Source organism: Pithys albifrons, chromosome 6 (assembly GCF_047495875.1).
Source record: "Pithys albifrons albifrons isolate INPA30051 chromosome 6, PitAlb_v1, whole genome shotgun sequence".
Lineage (NCBI taxonomy): Eukaryota > Metazoa > Chordata > Aves > Passeriformes > Thamnophilidae > Pithys > Pithys albifrons.
The window spans coordinates 9,198,004-9,218,140 of NC_092463.1; the positions used below are offsets into that span (position 1 = coordinate 9,198,004).

Consider the following 20,137-nt stretch of genomic DNA (forward strand, 5'->3'; position numbering starts at 1 on the left):
CAGTGGTAAAGGTGGATCCCTGCTCAGTTTGTAAATGGGAAAGGGTGACAAAGTTTATAGAGGACATGTGAAAAAAGGCCAAACCCTGAAAATCTGCAGACTGAAAATACCCATTCATTCACTAATGCTGCTAGTTATTTTTTAAAATTCATGAAATATTAAACCAGGTTTAAATAAAAGAGAAAGAGAGACCAAGCACTGCTACTTTAAACTAGTTTAATACATCTTTAAGGACAAAATAAACAGGTGTGGATCAAAAATCATCTGAAAAAAATCTGCATAAAGTGTAAGTATAGATTGCACATTACTATGGAAATGCTTAATTTTCTTTCCTTTTATAAAGTGCATTATGCCAGAACTGTAAGACCATTTATTGCCAAATTAAAAAATTACAAAAGCTTCAAAATCCTATCCTGCAAGTGTTAGGAAGAGTACACCTGACTAGAAGGCCATATTATAAGGGTAAGTGTGAGAAAATATGTCAAACATGTTACTGTGTAGGAGTGAATCAGTAATTGCTACTTTTAAAAACTATGATCTTTACCACAAATTATGACATTTTGGTAAACATTTACCCTTATTCTTCCATCCAGATATTGAGCAGGCTGATGCATCAATTATTATTGCATTTGGCTGGGGAGAAACAAGCAGGTAAATTCATCACAGTGACTGTTATTAAATGAAATTCCAAACAATACAAAATAGGTAATGGGAAACAGCCAAAACAAAGAGAAATCTACATTAAAATGTTCTTATTAAGCATTGTATCACTCAGTAGATTAAAGAGCTTTTTGATAAAAGCCTGAACTTATTCACATTTAACTCAATGACAACACATGAAATTTAATAGGAGTAGAACTTTCATTTAAAATATCCATGCTATGAAATGAAATGCATATTATTTTTATGGTAACAGAGTAATGGGATAATGGCCTATTACATCATGCCCACTGACAACATCACAGAGTTTTTGGATGAATCCTTGAAAGCAAAGACAGGTCATGTGGATCTAACGGATACTTAATGGAAAATGAAAAATAAAAAGATTAGGTGAACAAGAGAAAGTAATCCTGTGAAAATTAAGCTATAAAACCCATTATCTTCAATATGCCAAATACTCAGTTTAGAGTTGATCATTTAATCCAGTTATTCAGCACAGAGTGGCTTGTTAGTCATTGTGGACTTTGCCTATAAATCAACCAAAGCTTAAATACAGTGGCAACCTCCCAGCACAAAAGCATCGATGAAGATGGGGTCAAGAAAAGGAATAGCTCCAGATCATTCAGAAGACAAATGTCACAAGGTTAAGCCATGTGAAAACAAAACTTAATTACTATACCTCCAAGCATCTTTATGCTTAAATTACCTTATATAAATGAGGCACACTTCACAGTGCTTGTAATAATTAGCACTTACCAAGCACCTTTCAGAAGTGCTTTGCAAACATTAAATAAGGTCAGAAATCTCATTGCTCTTTCATTAGAGTGCCCATAAATATGATGGGGAAAGCTTCCTCATCAATTCAGAGCAAGAACTGCAGGGTTCAACCCAGGGACCTCCAAAAGGCAGTGAGGATGTTTTCCTAATTGCCATTTTACAGTCTGTAAAAACAGCATCAGCAAGATTAAACGATTTGTCAAAGATGGACAAAGAAGTTGAAACTGGATTAAGAATTCACAGTTTTAGGCTCTGGTTTGGGGGTTTGTTAGAGAAAAAGGGGATTTGCTTGTGGCATAAAGCCAGAGTCTGTGATGAACGGGGGCATGAAGAGATCACACCACAACTGGAGGGTGTCAGAGTTCTCCCTTACAAGCAGCAACACAACCATAAACAGTTATATCTAGTGCTTTGTATTGGTACTTTTTTTTGTACCCTCAGAGTTACCATCTTAGAAAAGGGCTCTTTTCACACACTGAAAAATGGCATTACTGAGGTTGTGATGCCAATTCCACAGCCCCTGGAAACGATAAAAAAATAGTCATAGCTCTCTGAGACATATATAGAAAAGGAACATTTACTTGGAAAATTTTACAGTTAGGGAATAACCCCATCTCTAGTGTATTCTTTTCCTCTACAAGAGGTAGGCCTTTTTTGAGAGCTCTTCATGCAGAACCATTATAAATTAGAAGATCCACAAAGAAATCAAAGTGTATTCTTGAAGATTCTGGGACCTCTCCATGACTTCTACATGTCCCAACCCTGGCTGCCACAGGTCATGTCCTTCTATAAATAGATATTACATTTTGCTGAGGAAGGTCAAAATGTGTGAGAGGTGTAAATACTGCAGCAGTCATCATTGAGTCATGCATTGATTTATTCTTGGAAACCTGGGAGCTGTGGAAGCAAGTGCCTTACAGATCTGTAAGTCCCAAGTTCCTCAACAGAATACTACAGCGGAACTTTGGAAACTACAGTCACAACACTAGCAGGAAGAGATGTCCAGGTGCATGGAGAAAACACAGTGTGCTGTCTCAGCCCCACTTCCCCTGTGTGTTTTGTAACCTGAGGACTTTCTTCCTTCTACCTTCACTCACTCATTTCCCTACTGCTTAAAATAAAGGCTGCACACCTGACAGTCTCCAGGCTATGAGTATACAGGGGAGTACAAGGGATTATTATACAGGTCAGCTTTCTCCAGTTTGGCCCCTCTACAGATGTTATCTCAGTTACTATGATAGGCTTTATGAAAAATATATTTTAGTTGCTCTCCCTTCATTTCAGGAGGCTATTAAAATCATTATATAAAAATTATAGATAACTGCTTTCTTTGCTTTCTGCAGTCAAAAATATCTACCTAACTTTGCTGTACTTTAGAAACTGAAAGTCTTTATAATTCAACTAATTTCAGTGCATGGTACCTGTCATAGTACTGCCAACTCAGATACACAGACATTTTAACATTGGAAGTTGAAGAACAAATCCAAGCTTTACAATTCTAAAGTCACCCAGTAACTACTGGAAAAGGTTTAATGCTCGTTTCAGCAAGAAGTAACCATATAGGTGTGAATTACTTTCAAAAACAACATGGATCTAATTTTTTAAAAATATTATTTCCTTATTTTATTAGGAATACTTTTTAGACTTTTTTTGATGATAGCCAATAAGGAGGTTTTACACTGAATTTACTGAGAACTTAGAGATAAATAAAATGTTACAATACAGACAATATGTTGTGTTTCTATTCAATTCCTAGAAGAACATATTTTCTTTAACTAGCATTTCCATTTAAAGAGGAAGCAGTAAGGGACTGAAGAACACCAAGTTGTGCTTCTCATCACTGAAGTTCTTCACTTGTTTAAAACAGCTGGATCATCGATTCTCTTGATTTCCCAACTCCAACCCATTTCACTAGGGAGGAAAACACAACTGTTAGAACAATTACCGAGAGTAAATATTAGAATCAATGAACTGGAATAATTTTCACAATGCTTCACTACAAACTGACCAACTTTAGGAAGGAAGTTTTGTTGTCAAAAATCCCTTTACTCCAGCTGCACTACCCGACTGGAAGTGCAGTATACTGAAGCTTGAAAGCATGAAATAATTGTACCATAAACACAAAGCATTGCAGATGGAAGGCTTAGCAGAAGGTGAGGCACATTTGTTGCAGGTTTAACTGCCATTGTCTTGAGTGACAGGATGTTTAGCTAGACCCCTGCAGAGAGGAAGCCAGAGCTCTGTCAGATGCTGAAGTTTTCATGATGTGGAGAAGGTAGTGATACCCTTGTGCTATAATGTTAAATATGAGGCTGCAATTATAAGCATTATCCAGTGTGAGCAGCCACCCTAAAAACCAGTAACTGTTCCACTACAGTTTTATTGCAAACGGTTACTAAAGAATTGACTGTAGGTAGATCTCCTTTAGCCATCAAACCTACCAAGGCATCCTGATTTCACACAGAGAACCAGAGAAATAAAAGGAGTTTTATTTACATATCCCTTTGCCCACATGTGTGTCCTTGACCATGCATGGGCCATTCACTGCATTTCAGGCTCTGCTATCAGATGCTTCCTGATCCATGAACAGTACTGGAATCTCCACAGCTGTAACCAGCCCATACTCCTCTGATGTGACCTTTGAGGTGCTTTATGGAAAACAAAAGCACACATACTAGCTTTCTAAGCTTGCTGTTGTGGAAATTCCCTTGCAATCCCCACCATTCATGCCACGTCTAGCTCTTGGCACCTCTAGACCTCTAGCAGTGTGATTTGAAGAAAACTGGATGGCTTGACCTTTGGAGATTGACGATGTTAAGATTCTCATTTTTCCAAAGTGGCAAAAACAGGCTAAACAATCTCCTATGTGTTATGCAATATGTCTCCTTCTATGAGTAAGAATGGAAAAAAAAAAGTTGTCTCTCCAGACAGCAGTGCAGTGCAGGACACAGAGAGAAAGGAATAGATGAGGATGTTAGCCTCAGTACACACTGAAGGATGGTGCACAGACCCCTAAGTTTTCACTGGCAGAAGGTGGCAGTTTGCCAAGAACAACACACATTTATCTTTCCCCTGGCTAAATCCTTGCCAGCAGCAGCTTGGGGTTCTCTGCAGCACTGCAGACCTGCCTGCTAAACATCACCCTTTGCTGCTTCTTGGTAAGCTGTCATTTATCACCATCAGCCCAAACACCAGTACTTCTGTTGCCTCCTGCCCAAACCAAGCGACTTCCAGCTAACAAACTGAGGACTTTCACAGAGCTGTGCCTGTCTCCTGAGGCATCCTCATATGGACATCTACAGAAAGGTTTACCTGGCACACCAACATGGTTTTCCACACAGCGGATGTAATTCTGGGCCTTGGGTGGGAGGTCCTCCCATTTTCGTGCTCCAGTTGTGTCCGTCTTCCATCCAGGCATTGTTTCATACTCTACTTCCACTTTCTGTAGTATCTCCTGATTAGCTGTGGGTGAGCAATTTTTGTCACAGTTGATTTTAGCTGCTCTGCCTTACCTGAACATACCTATGATTCTTGACCAAAAAAGTCTTTTGACCACATTTAAAATCTGATAGATGAAGAAATAATATTTTTACTGGTTTGTTTATTCATGCACTCATTCATTCATGATTTAGGTTAAGTTCTGTTACTTAGCAAGATAAGTCTGATTCAAGAGGATCCAGAAATCTAGCTTCCTCTTCTAAAAACTATAGGATGCAATCTATTCTGTCAACATCAAGTCAACAAAAACACTACAGTACTATTTTTGAGGAAATAATTTTTTTGAGGGTTACAGTACTTCCCCTTTTTGGCTCAGACTAGCACATAATAAAATAGTAGACAAGGCACTATTGCCTCAAAGGCTTTATGGAACAGGGTTTTATCAGGCTTGTGAAAAACTCAGATGCTTGCCAGCTTTTCCCCACTAGAATTTTCACTGTGCCCACACCAAGGAACTACCAGCAGTGGTGGGAAAGCTGGCTGTTGTCAGCCCACTCTGTGACTCCGAATCCCCCATCCCAACAGAACAAGCCCCTCATCTTGGCACAGACTGTTAGATCTTGAAATCATCATCATGTAAAATAATGACCTATCATTACACCTTAAAAGTTTTAACATGGATTATTATTGAGGAGCAATATATATTTTTATTAATCACAGTGTTGCTGCTGTTAATTACAGAATTTGCTTTATTCTGCCTGTGTACACCTCATTTTTGCACTTGTTTAAGCACTGTTTTTATTTTAACTTTACGTCACTAAAGGCTATTGCGAATGACATACAGTCATTGACTCGAGTCTTGCTGACTTTCAGATCCCTGGTGTTGCCCATCAAACATCTAAAGGGACAAGGCACAGAAGCCCTAATACAAGATTTTATTTGCTCTGAAGTTCTTGACATTGTACAAATGTCAAAGGGAAAATGCCAATGTACTTGTACAGCTGCCTTTACATGCATACTGCAGCTCCATAAATTGCCACAGAATGTTCAGTGAAAAAGAAATCAAACCTGATTTTAAAAGCAAACAGTCTTTCCCAGAAGGTGTGACTTAACAGGCAGAACAACTTACCTGGAAAATATGGGATTCTTTTCCCACCCAATTTGTAGGCAACACCAATTTTAATTTCATCAAGGACATCGAGAATATCCAGTTTTGTTAATGCCAAACTGCACAGAAAAACATCAGTTAGAGTTACATACAGGATGAATATCCTCTTTAATACATTCAATTTTTTTTTCCCATTTTACAAATCCAGCTCACACAGCCCAGCCAGCAGAAATACATAAATGTAATAAACTATGAACAATGTTAATTGAATTCAAACCTCTGGGATGAATACATCACTGAGTTACTGTGACACATTTCCCAATGCCTGACTGCTCACACAGGTGCACAGTGTTCAGCTCATGAAAATGCACACTAGTTAAAGTGGCACTAACTGGGCCTGCTTTGTGGGGTACAACACTCGCCATCATTGATAGTGACTGTTTCTGCTGCTCCTACTAATTCAAAAAAACTATACAACAGACTTATTTACTAAATTACACTTTTATAACAGAACAAGCACAGTCTGGTTACTCAAACCACTTCTACAGTTCAGTAAGAAAGATTCCAGCCTGACTTTCAGTGCCTGGGCTGTGCCGTCACTTTAACCAACCTTTTTCACCCTGTGAATGAACACACTGGTACACAAAAGCAGAATCTCAAGAAGATACTGTAGTAGTCACTGATCAGAATAAAAATGCATTTTAAAACTTCTCAAATTCTCCAGAAAAAAAATTCTAGACCTTGCTTGGTAAAAATTTGAGTAGTTAAGAATGTAGACAGGTATATGCACAATAGTCCATGCTGTATGTGCCCAGTAAGTATGTGATGAATGCAAGGATCAAATGAAAAGACCTTTTGGGAAAGAAGCACCATAGAGCCAGTTCTTCAACTTTTGTAATGTTTTTACCTCCTCATGTTTTTTAACTGTCACAATTATCAGAGATGACATAGTTTTATTGATAGAAGTTCAGTAATTGTATAGAACTGAAGGGGAAGGAAACCTAATGCCTTCCTAAAGCTATTCCCACATGAACTAGAGCTGTGTAAATGAAAGCAAAATGAAAATCCAAGTAAAAAATAAGAAAACTTAAAACCTTTCTGATAAATGAACAAGACCGCTGTTCCTTTGTAACATTAGTAGTAGCACAAAGAATATTAAGTCTCAGATTATAATATATTAAAATGCCCAGGATCATGTGTTGGAATGTATGAACTGAATTTTACCTAAATGTATCAGTAAGTCTACACTTTATATGAACAAAACTCTGATGAAACTTTTGCAACTTTTTCTGAAGATTGGTAATTAGTTATAAATTAACTTGTGATATTTACTAGTATTTTAGCATTAGATACAAGATAGCTTGAGGGCATTATGGTCCTTTAAAATGCCACTTTTCCTGTAAAATGATGATTTAATATATATTTTGAATTACAAAATAATTTATCAACCAAGTAAGTCATTCATCCCAAAGAAAATAAATCTCAGCCCATTAAAAGCCGAATTTATAATACAACATTTGACTACAACTTTGTAAATAAATGAACCTTCTGGAATTGGAATGAAAGCTGTGCCAGTCACTGTACACTTTGTGTCATGCCAGTTATTTCACTCATAGAGGCAATGGTTCCAAATGATGCATAATTGGTTCTACAAGTAGGATACCCTTGAGTCAACCAAAGCTCAAACCCAGCACAAGTCAGCGGGAAAGCACTGGATCAAAAATACTAGAGCAAATTGTTAGAAAACTAAAATTTATCCAATATACACTGGCCATCTGAGGTAAGCAAATTGAAAACACATACCAAAAAAATCACTTCTATGATGTTGTAAAATCGCTTGATATGAAAAAAAAATCAAAGGAATGAGATTATTATTAGCATTAAAACAATTCTCAGTTGCCCATTTTGAATTATTGTATTGCTTAAAATGTAACACTTTACTGGACTTATATTAATGTTACCTACATATTTATTCTGCGAAGCACAAAATTATCACTTCCAAATGTAGCGCAAAATCTTTGATGCTTACGCAGTGAATCCGTTGATCATATGAGCATATTTCAAAATGACAAGATCTAACCACCCACAGCGTCTCTTTCTGCCTGTAGTTACTCCCCACTCATGGCCACGGGACTGTAAAAGATCTCCAATTTCCTATAACAAGACAGAAAGAAGCTGATGGTATTTCACTGAAAAATATCTGGAAAACAAATACAAACAAATATAGATGAACAGCAAGAAAAATACAGTTTTCAGTCTCAAGGCTTTTCTTTAGGAAAAATGAAAGAAAAGTTAAGTTTTACTAGGCAAGGGACTAAGGCAGATAACAAAGTCCCTCTTGAACAAGATTTCTGTACTGCAATCACTACCATTTCAAACCACTTATTTAATATGAGTATTTCATGTTGCAAGACGACACTTTTCTTTTTCCTTCATCTAATATGAAAAGCTCCTTGACAATTCAGCTTTCTTTAAAAGTTGGTTTGCATTTACTTTCTTCATCTGGTCTTTTGGCATTACTGGTTTTAGGGACAAAACTCTAAATGCTTGAGACAGGACCAATGCTTGTGCAATGTCGAGCTCAGACTCCATGTCCATGCCAAGGGATCTTCAGTTCTACCACTTGAGTATGAGACTGCCAGCTGCTTCTTTTGGACTGGCAGTGTCTATAATGTGTTAAAAATGACGAAGGAAGAAATTTCATGGTCATGATTCATAGACCTAAAGGATACCACCAACAATTTCAGACATTAGAGAAAGGATTTTAGTGACTAAATCCTTAAACCAGGTTCAGAACACACCGATCAAGAGATTGTTGTGTGCATAACTTATAATCAATACCCTAAGCTTTTTACTTTCTTGATAATGAAAATACAGTAGACAGTTTAGAAGAAATGAAATCTCTTCTTTTCATTGATCAATTTCTGCATGACTGGCTGATGAACACATCACATTTAATCTATAAATCACACAGAACACAGTCTGTTAAGCACAGAAGTTGCATCTTGTAATTTAAGCTCTCCTGTGATGCACTGACAGTTCCAGCCTACAACAAACTCTCACCACTGAAACACACCTAATGATGTTATATAAGACGTTGAAATCTGTTTTCACATAATTCATTGTAACAAAAGCATGGTCACTGCAAGATAACATCATCACACCAATGAAATATATCTTAAGTTTATAATGTAATTCTCTTCTTCACCAGCATGATTGCTCGACATTATTACAGTGTTTACTTATCCCTGGTATACCCTTATCCCATTCCATTGACTGCTATTTGTTGGCAACTCTATTTATCACATTTGTAACATTAAACCTACATTAATCTGCTCGGTGGGGAAGGCTCCAATTCCCACCCGAGTGGTGTACGCCTTCACCACTCCGTACACATCACCCACGTGCTGGGGAGGGACACCAAGCCCGGTGCACACACCGCCCACGGTGCAGTTTGATGAGGTCACAAAGGGATACGTGCCTGTCAGAAAAACAAAACAGCACAACCCGTTTCAGCAATGGTGAGAAATAAAGACTGATTTTCCTTTATCAGTTCAAAGGAGATTTTCACAATCTATATTTGGCTTTAAAGATAGGACTGAAACAGCAGCAAAAGAGCAGGGCAAATTCTTCTTGCTACGTGTTATTCATTCTTTGTAACTTTCACTGACAATGGCCCGCAAAAGAGAAACTCAAAAAACATCTCAAAACTACATCCATTAGGCACGGGATCTATTATAGGATGCTGTTGCTGTGTAAAGTTTTTTTTCAATGTCCTGTGTATCACAGAAAGTATTTCCACTACATCCATGGAAAGCCTGGTGTAAAGGTCACTGTCTGACATTCCAAATGCTCTACACAAGTGGCTCTGAGTATATGTCATAAATTGTCTAAGTCTTAAGAGGTTACTCAATCTCTACACTGTGACTCTGGATTGGAGAGTCTCTCCAATTCTTCATTCCATCTTCTTTGAGACATAAGCAGTTTAATTAGACTTTTGGGAAGATGGCAGAGCAGAGACCAACTGAAGCAGCAAGACTAACAGGTTACGACATAAGTTCAATCCTCCTCCACTGCAGAGGAATTACCTCAGCAGCATTGCAATGAATGCCTGGATTGTCTGGAAATGTGCACACACACTTAAAAGTAATAAAGACAAGAATATCTGGAATGCAATTTCAACTCCACTAGAAGAACCTTCAATAAAAATCAGTATTTAAACCCTATGGATTTAATCCTGTTTATGATACAATCTCTGTCTTAGTGCTTTACTTCTGGGAGATCTGTTCCTATTAACAAAAGACTATTTTGTTTCTCTGTTTTCCTGCTGATTGTAAATTCAACATAAACACAAATCAAAATGAAACTAATCAAAATAAAACTGATCTCTTAGGAGTTAAACTGAATTTAGAATGTAACTTACCAAAGTCAATATCAAGTAATGCTGCATTGGCTCCTTCAACGAGGATCTTCTTTGGAGAGCCATGAAGAGCTTCATACATAAAATACACACCATCTCGAACCATAGGTCTTATTTTTTCAGCATATCCCTGCAAATCAAGTACACATGTCAGCTTCCCCAGACACTGGCTGGAAGCAGAGAACACTGTGTTCAGTTTTGAAAGACAAAACATACAGATAAGTCTAAGCTTCCAGGCTCAATAACTCTGTTTTCCTGAAAAATACAACCACTAGTTTATATTCCATTGAAAACAAATCAATTGATTGAACCACATAAGAAAACATGACATTAAGGCATTAGAATGTCATAATTTCTGTATCATTTCTGTTCACGGAGGTGTGGTATACCTACCAAATTTTGTTGCTGTAGTCTCTAGATAGTGTGTCCATAGTCTAGACACGCTGAGAATGGGACTTAGAAACAGTGCAAGCATCAAAAGCAAAACCAAAATCACTCCTTTTGAATATTAGAAAATATCTTTAGGGTGTCAGCACTAAACAAGTGTGAGACAAAACTTGGGAAAGGTAAGAGATATTTTTATCATCCTCTTTGCTTACATGTTCATAAAAGAAGCTGTTTAAACACTGTCTCTTTTATTTCTTTCTTCTATTTCTAAAAAGACAATTTTCTTTTAACACCAGGATCTTGAAAAACGTTTCCACAAATGTTTCTTCAGTAATCATGAAGTCCATCAGACAGACTGGAGAACACTAACTGAAATAGTCACCCTGTGTTCTCTTGACTACTTTAATACTACAGTAATTTCAAACTGCACTCAAAAAAGTAAAATATTACGCGAGAATTAAATCATGTGGAAAGTTTATATTAATGTCTGCAATAAGAGAGAACATTCCACTACAAAGCACAGTTACTGCTTATTAAAACCTTTTATAATAATGAAGATGCGAATTTTTCATATAAATTAGTTTATTGGTTTACTAAGTGGTAGTTCTTGTACAGTTTGTTTTTACTCTTTAAAATTAAAATAAATATTACAAGTGTTAAATCTTTACCTTTAGTTTTTTCAATTGTCCTTCTATATCTATTTCCAATGAGGGAAACATTGACTTGTATTGTTGTGCCAGATTTTTAAATCTGTAAAATATTGACATTGTATGTATGAGGAACATAGTCACTGTTCACAGAACCTTTGGTAGAACTCAGTTTATATCATTAAGAGTATATATTGAGAGATATAGGGAGAAAATACTCTGATACCTCAACCAGTGCATTTTCCAATGTACAAAATTACATTTTAAATTAAGAGAAACCATGAAGTACAGGAAATAAACGTACACATTCTTTACAGTTTTATTCTCCTTCTAGACAATTTATATACAAAATTCAGACACATATTTAAAAACATCCCCTTAAAAGCAAATCTATCAGCCAAAATGCATCACTCCTTAACATAATATTTAGAAATGAAAATAGTTGTACCTTGAAGAAAATTCATCAAAGTCAGAAAGGAGGTCACAAATCCGAAGGCCTGTTCGTGCAGCTTTGGAAGAATATGTTGGTCCAATCCCCTTCTTTGTTGTGCCAATACTAAATAAAAACAACACCCATCCCACCCCAACATATATAAATATATGCAAAACCACACTTCATGCCAAGTAATTTTGTTAAAGCTCTTCAATACATCACATACTGGGCAAGAGGTCTGAGACATAAAAAGATATTAAGGTTCTATAATAATAAATACATAGCAACTTTCAGACTTTGCATAAATGTTGCTAATATTCATGATATGCAGTAAAGCATGAAGCCTTGAGTCTGGCTGACTCAAGTTTTTTAGTTTGTTCACTGGCATAAGCAGGAGCAGAACAGAGTCACAAAATTAGTAATGTCAACAAGGCTCTTTAGAGATACATTGCACTGCTGTTTTCCAAATTTTTCAAATGTGCATAACTATTAATGAAACAAGGGTGTTGAAAATATTTACTTTTTGCCTTCTTGTGCTTGACGTTGCACTTCCTGGAGCCCATCTACTGCCTGGTGAAAGTCAAACACTGCAATGGAACATCAAATGGATAGAATGGTAGACCAAAGGAGAAGAACATTCTTTAAATCACAGACATCTATAACTTCAAGACAAAGTGTCTTTGCTGTCATTGACAGTGTACAGGCCTCCTCAAGTGAAAACAGAGCGAGTATTCCTTAAACATTGTAAAAACATGTAAAATATTTCTCTTCAGTGGATAGAAATTCCATTATTATGCTTCAGATACACAACATATAAAGAAGCTGTGTTAGATCAAATACATAACTGCTCTGTGGGAAAATAATTTAGTTTAGCATTATGAGCTAAGCAATCATTTGCAAGGGTTTTTTCCCCCCTTCAATCGTCACTTACCTATATGTGCTCTATCTGATATAATCAGTCTTTTTTCCCAATCTTTTAAACCTGTCAGAAGATATAAAGAAAAGTAGGATTTCAGCTGTGCTATAAAACTTTCAAACTGGCCTTTAGTTTTTCCATGCCTTTCTTCAGGTTTATATAGCTTCTTGTTAAGCAGACTGTAGACAGGATGGATAAAGCATAAGCAAATATCAAATATCAGCGATGTTTCTGTTAACCCACTTTTCTCATTTTTAACTTATCAGCTTTCTCATTTTCGTATGGACAAAGATACTTCTTTATGCCAGAATGCTGCGGCTTACACACAATTCTTACTTTAAATATTCTTGTATAACTCTATACAACACATCACTTAAACTCCATGTGTGGCTCAGAAAATAGAGAACTTCTCTATAGAAACATAAAACAATCCAAGAAGTAAGTGACCTTAGAAGGTTATAGAGTCCAAAGCCTCCCTCAAAGCAGAACCAATTGAGTTTATATTTGGGCACAGAAACTCTGGGTTAAATCTTCTCAGTTTGTGGTCAAAGGGAGCTTACCACACTCTTCAGGATTTATTTTCCATCTAATGTGGTATCAAATGCCACATAACTCCCCAAAACCCATGAAAAGATTGATTTTGAAAATATGTCTAAAGACTACAAAGCAATTCAAGATTTTAAATACTATTTTCCTCATTATTTAAAATCCAGACTGTTATTGCACTGAGTACTTATGGCCAGAAACAACAGCTTACAAAAATCCTCAACCTGGCTGCCAATATAAAGGTAGGTTAAAAATTACTTGATACAAACCTTTCTTTTCATTCTTTTCAGCTTCTTCAAACAGGCCTGGTAAATGTATAACCACTCCATTACCTTTGGGAACATAAATGATTTATTTTTTAAAGCAAGGAATAAAATACTCATTCTTAGAAGTAAGGCATGTAATCACATGCTGTTCAAAATTTTATTTAAAAAGTAAAACTAAATTTCTCACATAGTGATCTTGAGAACTTTTTGGATAAATCCTGATTTGGGGTAAGCAGCTACTGGCCTGCTAAAATCAGAAAAAAACAGAGCTGGCTTGTTTCAGGCGTGACCGCCAGACTGCTGCACAGCCAGCTGAGGTAAGCGGATTCTTGTCTTTGTGGTGGACTTTGCCCCACGACTTCAGCCTTAATTGTTCACAGACAAAAGCTCAAAAAGTCCGTGCCTTACCACACTGACAAGCCTGTGTGAAAATCTTTGAACTGTCTTCAATATTCGGGTATTTGTTTTAAACTCAGTTTGAACTAGTGCTGTAATACATTAGCAATGCCTCCCTCCCTCATTTTGAGAACAACATAGAATCCACAAGCAATACAGAGCAGTACTGGCGAGACGTGGAGGATTAGTGATGCAGTGGGCTGGAAACAGCTGCTGCCTCCTTGGGAATGCCAGAAATAAATGCAAGAGCCTGTCTTGGCCTAAATTTAGCAAAACTTAAGTGATAGTCATTACTAATTGACAAGGGAGTAAATCAGAAAGCAAGACAACACACCATACTTAGCTGAGAGAAAAAATTTGTTTAATATATTTTAATCATCCATTTGGAAATTATCAAATGGAACAAAACTGAAATTCTGCGACTCACTAAAACGTAACACTTGTTTCTTGCACAGTCTGTACATAATTTCTGTCAGAAAGGGTAATAACTTTGGACAAGTAAGGGCCTTAAATTTGCCTACCATTTAAGTATGAGTTTAATGTGCAGTAGGAAATGCAAATCTGTTTATGATGCCATCTGCATCAAGTATCTTTATAGCAAAATACAACATCACCCTAAACAGCTGGTGATGTGCACAAAAAGGAGATTGGATGACACCTTCCAAGCAGAGCCTGTATCTTGGGGCCTGCCTCTGGAAAGTCAGTAAGAGATGTCAGAGATATATTATTTATTTAGCCTAAATCCTGGGGTTTGTGTCCTCAAAGAATAGAATATAGATTTTTGAAAGTATAAAAGGAGTGCGTAAGTATCGGGTGGGATTCAAACTTGTATCATAAAGTATAAGAAAGAGGGACATGACAGGAAGAGGGTATTCTTGCTTTCAGTTTTCGAACTGACACCCAAAGTAGAGTAACTCTTCATGTTAAAGCAGCAGTGAAATAGAAGTCAAACAGCTGAAGCTACAGCAAATGTGACTGTCATTTAGATGTTTTTATTTGTTACTAAAATATACAGTTGCACATATCTGCTATACAATGTTATTTGACATAACAAGTTCCAAAATTGTCTTACCAATAAAGGAAATTGCCTTTGGATTAATGATGCCACTAGGAAACAGGTGAAAATCATATTCTTTCCCATCAACAACAACAGTATGGCCTGCATTGTTCCCACCCTGCAACAGAAAGGAACACCTGAAGATTAAAAATTTTGTATCACCACTCAAAACTCTCAGCAGATGATTTGACAAGACCATCTTTTTGTATTATACATATTTGGTTACTGCTTTCTCCATCTTATAGTTTCTTGTGAAAAGGGCTCAGACAGGACAATGAGGGGGTGAAGGATTTCAGGAAGACTGTGTAAAATTATGAAGCAGAACAATACCACAGAGTCAAGGCAGGGCTCGGGCAGAGTAGGAGTAAATGCAGGGGTGGTGGCAGAAGCTGAAAGAGAACTGAAGCTTTCTGGGAACAAATCTGGAATTAACTACCACCATCAGAGTCTTGTCTCTGACATGCCAACACAAGCACATCCTTTTTAGGCATCTTCTTGGGTTTAAGCCTACAATGCCTAATATTTCCTTTTGAATGGAAGCTCTTCCTGCTGCCCACCCACAAAACAGCTACTGCTTCTCTTGGTGTTCAAGATAGAAGGTCTTTGTAAAGGCATGTGCATCCTCGGCAGGTTCATTGAATGTCCTTGTCAATCATAGAATATCCTGAGTTGGAAGGGACTTACAAGGACCATCAAAGTCCAAACCCTAGTCCTACACAAGACCACCCCAAGCAATGGCCAAGGGATGATCTTCTCAGTTACCCCCACCACTTTATGGAGTCTGCTACAATCCATGACTCACATGACTATCTACCAGAACTGAGAATAGGAGTGGGTATTTTCCTCAATAAACTGCTTTTTCACAAACAGCTTTAAAAGCAAATGATGCATCAACACATAAACTTGGAAAGAAGTGAGTAAATTATGGTCATGAGTTGATTTGACTGGCAACATAAAGAGTTTTACAAATTAAAGGCCCAGTTTTCTCAGCAGGCTTTATATTTGTTGTTATTCTGTCATGATATAACAGTCTCCTACTGATAAGGTTGGGAAATCTGACTACATGTCTGCTCTGGTGCTACAGGCCTTCAACTTTCCAAAATGATTACAAATCTTTGCAGATTTGAAATGATGTCTGAATGATGTAAAACTGTCTAGAATGAGAGCATGTGCTGGAAGGAGAACTGAGACTGTCACTGGTAACTTGCAGACAATGAAGAGTGTTGGCTGAATGAGTGCAGTTACATGAAAACTCCAAGAAAGGACATTTATAAAAATCACTACTATAACACATGTTATTCCAGAGTTTCATTTTCTCTTCATCTACACACTTGCCCTTTTGTTTGTATGTTAAGCTTTGTATTTAAAGCACAGGAAAAGGGCAACTGACAATCCTTTCAAAATGTGGATAAATACTGAAAAACAGCATTAAGAAAATACAAGCTTTGGGTTACAAAAAATAATATTTTTTTAAACAGTGTGGTGGAGGAAAACATTAAAGAAATATCCCTTCACATATGACAAAAATAGTTTTAATTCTTTGGAAGATGTGATCTCAACAATGATTTTTAAACTGATGGCCTGCTAAGGGAGAGCTGAGTAGGAGTCGTAACAGAAAAAAATAGTGTACACACAAATTTCATTTGATTTAAAAACTGCTGGGTAGTTCATCCCTGGGACGGGAAGGACTCCCAGGTATCTTGCTAAGAGAGTTATAACTTGTCCAGAAAATCCTAAAGAAAGTTGAACCACCCTGGGTATTTCACTTGCCTCCCAGACCTAATAAACCAGTTGTAGAAACCTGGATCTAATTAAAAGTATTGAACTATCTAGAAGGTTAATAAATCAGAGAGGAGAGTCCTTTATATGGTATTTAAGAGGTCTGACACAGGATGAATTGTGCTGGTTGAAACACTGGTTTATTTTATTACAGTGCTATCAGGCTGAGAAAAGGGCTGGTAACTTCTCCTGGGACTCCTGGCTTTTCTTTTCTGCTCTCCTATAGACAATGGCAAGATGGAAACATTAAAAGAATTAACTCTCTCATTGAACACCAATATAATCTCTACTAGAAACAACAATTTTCACATTTCTTCAGAAAATGGGGAACCAGGCTGCTTCATAAGTATTTGCTATCACTAATGCTATACTTATACTCTATTTAATCAAACAAATGAAACCAGGCCTGAGGACTCAGTCTGAGATAACAATACTCCTAAATTATAGTCAAAAGTGTTTTCTTGTATCTCAAAATTTCAGAAGGTGGGATACACCAGTATGAGAATGCTTATGAAAAATGGTTAATACTTTTGGAAATTTTCCTCAACAATTTTTCCCAGATAAATGCTGTCTCTTTCTTTAGCAAATGCTTAAAAGGGCTGTTAATCAAGCAGCTGTGAAAGCTGGCATACATAAAAAAATTCTGAAGCCCAAAACCACCAGAAGTTTTGATACATCCTTTTATGGCCAAAATCTCTGGATCAATTTCAGTCCCTCTGGAGAGATAACATGAATTAAAGAATTCATTGACAGACCATATAAAACAGCATTTCTCTAATTTAAAGCAAGTATTGACAGTTTTGTAACTGCTTTTTGCACTGCTCATATTGGTCTGTGTTTCCTAAACAAGCGTCTTCCAAGTATATTTTTACAGCTTGATTAATTACATTTTTATAAATAGAATTAAAAGAGGTAGCAGGGCATTGAACTGCGTAACAGACATGACCATACTTGCAAAACATAACACTGGTCTGATGAGGTTGTTTCTGTTTATTATCTGGTCATCTCAGTAACTTCTCATGTTCAGTTACTCAGATATTCTAACAGCATATTGGCAGTCTAATATTGAAGATATTAAAGACACCCACCCTTTTTCTAAGTTTACTCAAGTTCTGAGAGTCCATATAGGGCCCATATGAGCCACTTATCCTGCTAATGAAATATAAGGGACCCTAAAAGCTTATATGGATTTAATTTGAAGATTGCATGTTTAAAGGTGCAGAAAACTACCTGGTACACTGCAACTATGTAATCTCCCTTGTTTCCCTCAAATGGTGTTTCATTAAACTGGTGTGGACACTAATGCAGAGTGACAGTGTTCTCTGGACCCTCAGGATGCTTCCTCTTGGACCAAGAAACTTTTGGGTCCTCTGCTTGGCCCTTGCTTCAAATGCAACTCTGCATAATGAACTTCCATTTAACATTCAGACTCTGCCATGCACCACTGAGCCCACCTGAATTTTATTTACCTTTTACCACTTGCAATTTCCCAGGTCACTAGAGATGGTATCTGCCTTCTTTTGTAGTTCTTCAAAAACATCTCTAACAAAGAGTGTCAAAGCAATAACTTCTGACAGATTCTGTCACTTTGGCACGATCTGTGTTGTGAAATGATGGTATGACCAGAAATAACAATTAGCAGTCACTTTCAAAACCTTGGAAGCTTGGCCATCCTCCTTAAGTTCTGTGCTCAAGAAGGCACCATTAGGGGATCTGCTGAAGTTCCAGAAGGCTCAGAGTGCAACTGGGATGACATCAGTGACTTGAACATTAGCAACCTCTTTAACCTCAAACCTTCCCTACTGCTCCTGCAATGATTCCAACATGATTAACAGCACCTGTGTCCCTTCTGTTCAGACAGTTTAATCTCTAGCAACTCAATTTAAAAAGTACCACATGCAGCAAACCCTCCAGGTTCAGGTGACTGTGGCTATCCATTACAGCAAACAGCAGCAATGAAGTAGGACTTGAGAACTAGAAAATATAAGGCACACTGAACAACAGGATGGATATCTACTATCGTAATAAAGAGACCAACCTCACCTTCATCTCAAGAGAGCACACAGAAACACTTCGAGGCAATCATTGCCTAAATGCAGGAATGATTTTTGACTGTGCAAACACAGCTGTTGTTTTTCATTCCAGCTATGTTCAAGTTTCACAACAGATAAATGCTTTTTTCTGGCTGTATTTGGTTGGTTTTAAAGCTGTTCACATTTTAATCAGGCACCTAAGTAAAAAATAACTTTTATTGAAGTAATTCACAGCTTGCTGGGTTTGCATAGTGAGGTTTTAGTAGTGGGGCACGACAAGGGCTACAGGGATGGCTTTTGTGAGAAGCTGCTGGAAGCTTCCACCATATCCAATAAAGCCAATGCCAGCCAGCTCCAAGACAGACCCACTGCTGGCCAAGGCTGAGCCCAGCAGTAACTGTGATCGTGCTTCTGGGATAACATATTTAAGAAGGGGGACAAAAAAGACAACCAAAAAACCCAAACCAAAATCAAGCAACTACAGCCAGACGGAGAAGTAAGAATATGAGAAACAACTTTGTAGGCAGCAAGGACAGTGCAGGAGAGCAAGAAGGTGTCTCAGATGCTGGGGCCAAGGTTCCCCTGCAGTCTGTGGTGCAGACCCCAGTGAGGCAGCTGTGCCCCTGCAGCCCATGGAAGCCCACAGTGGAGCAGAGATCCACGAGCAGGGGGATGACCAAAGGACTCTGTGACACCATGGGAAGTCCCTACCAGAGCAGGTTCCCAGCAGGACCTGCTGACCTGTGGAAAGACGGGCCCACTCTGGAGGAGGCTGTGACCCCATAGGTGACCCCACTGGTGCAGCCTGTTCCTCAAGGACGGCACTCACAGAAGGAACCCATGCTGGAGCAGTTCATGAAGAACTGCAGCCCTTGGGAAAGGCTTATGTTGGAAAACTTCATGAAGGACCATCTCCTGTGGGAGGGACCCACACTGGAGCAGAAGAGTATGAGTTGTCCTCTGGGGAGGAAGGAGCAGCAGAGACATGATAAACTGACTGCAGCTTTCACTCCCTGTCCCGCAGGGACTGAAGTTGAGCCTGGGAGGAAGGGAGGGGTGGGGGGAAGGAGCTTTTAAGATTTGTTTCTATTTCTCATTATCCTACTCTGGTAGATAATAAGCTGAATTTTCACCTACTCCACTATGTTTTGCCCATGACTGTAACTGGTGAGTGAGCTCTCTCTGTCCTTATCCCAGAATGCCTTTCATTGTATTTTCTCTTCTCTGCCCACCTGGGGAGCGGAGTTGCAGAGGGGCTTTGGTGTGCACCTGGC

The 20,137-nt window shown here is 37.9% G+C and overlaps 1 protein-coding gene across 1 annotated transcript in view; it reads right to left on the bottom strand.

Annotated features, from left to right (window-relative positions):
* Positions 1-202: 202 nt before the first annotated feature.
* Positions 203-20,137, bottom strand: part of ADSS1 (adenylosuccinate synthase 1) — a 29,972-nt gene continuing 10,037 nt past the window's right edge. Inside the window, exons 2-13 of the mRNA XM_071557407.1 lie at positions 15,067-15,169; positions 13,602-13,664; positions 12,802-12,852; positions 12,391-12,457; positions 11,886-11,993; positions 11,459-11,540; positions 10,407-10,533; positions 9,310-9,464; positions 8,013-8,137; positions 6,005-6,102; positions 4,750-4,899; positions 203-3,348 (exon numbers count right to left, since the gene is read on the bottom strand). Of these exons, the coding sequence (XP_071413508.1) occupies positions 3,296-3,348; positions 4,750-4,899; positions 6,005-6,102; positions 8,013-8,137; positions 9,310-9,464; positions 10,407-10,533; positions 11,459-11,540; positions 11,886-11,993; positions 12,391-12,457; positions 12,802-12,852; positions 13,602-13,664; positions 15,067-15,169 (1,182 nt within the window). The 3' untranslated portion in view covers positions 203-3,295. The remainder of the gene's footprint in view (positions 3,349-4,749; positions 4,900-6,004; positions 6,103-8,012; positions 8,138-9,309; positions 9,465-10,406; positions 10,534-11,458; positions 11,541-11,885; positions 11,994-12,390; positions 12,458-12,801; positions 12,853-13,601; positions 13,665-15,066; positions 15,170-20,137) is intronic.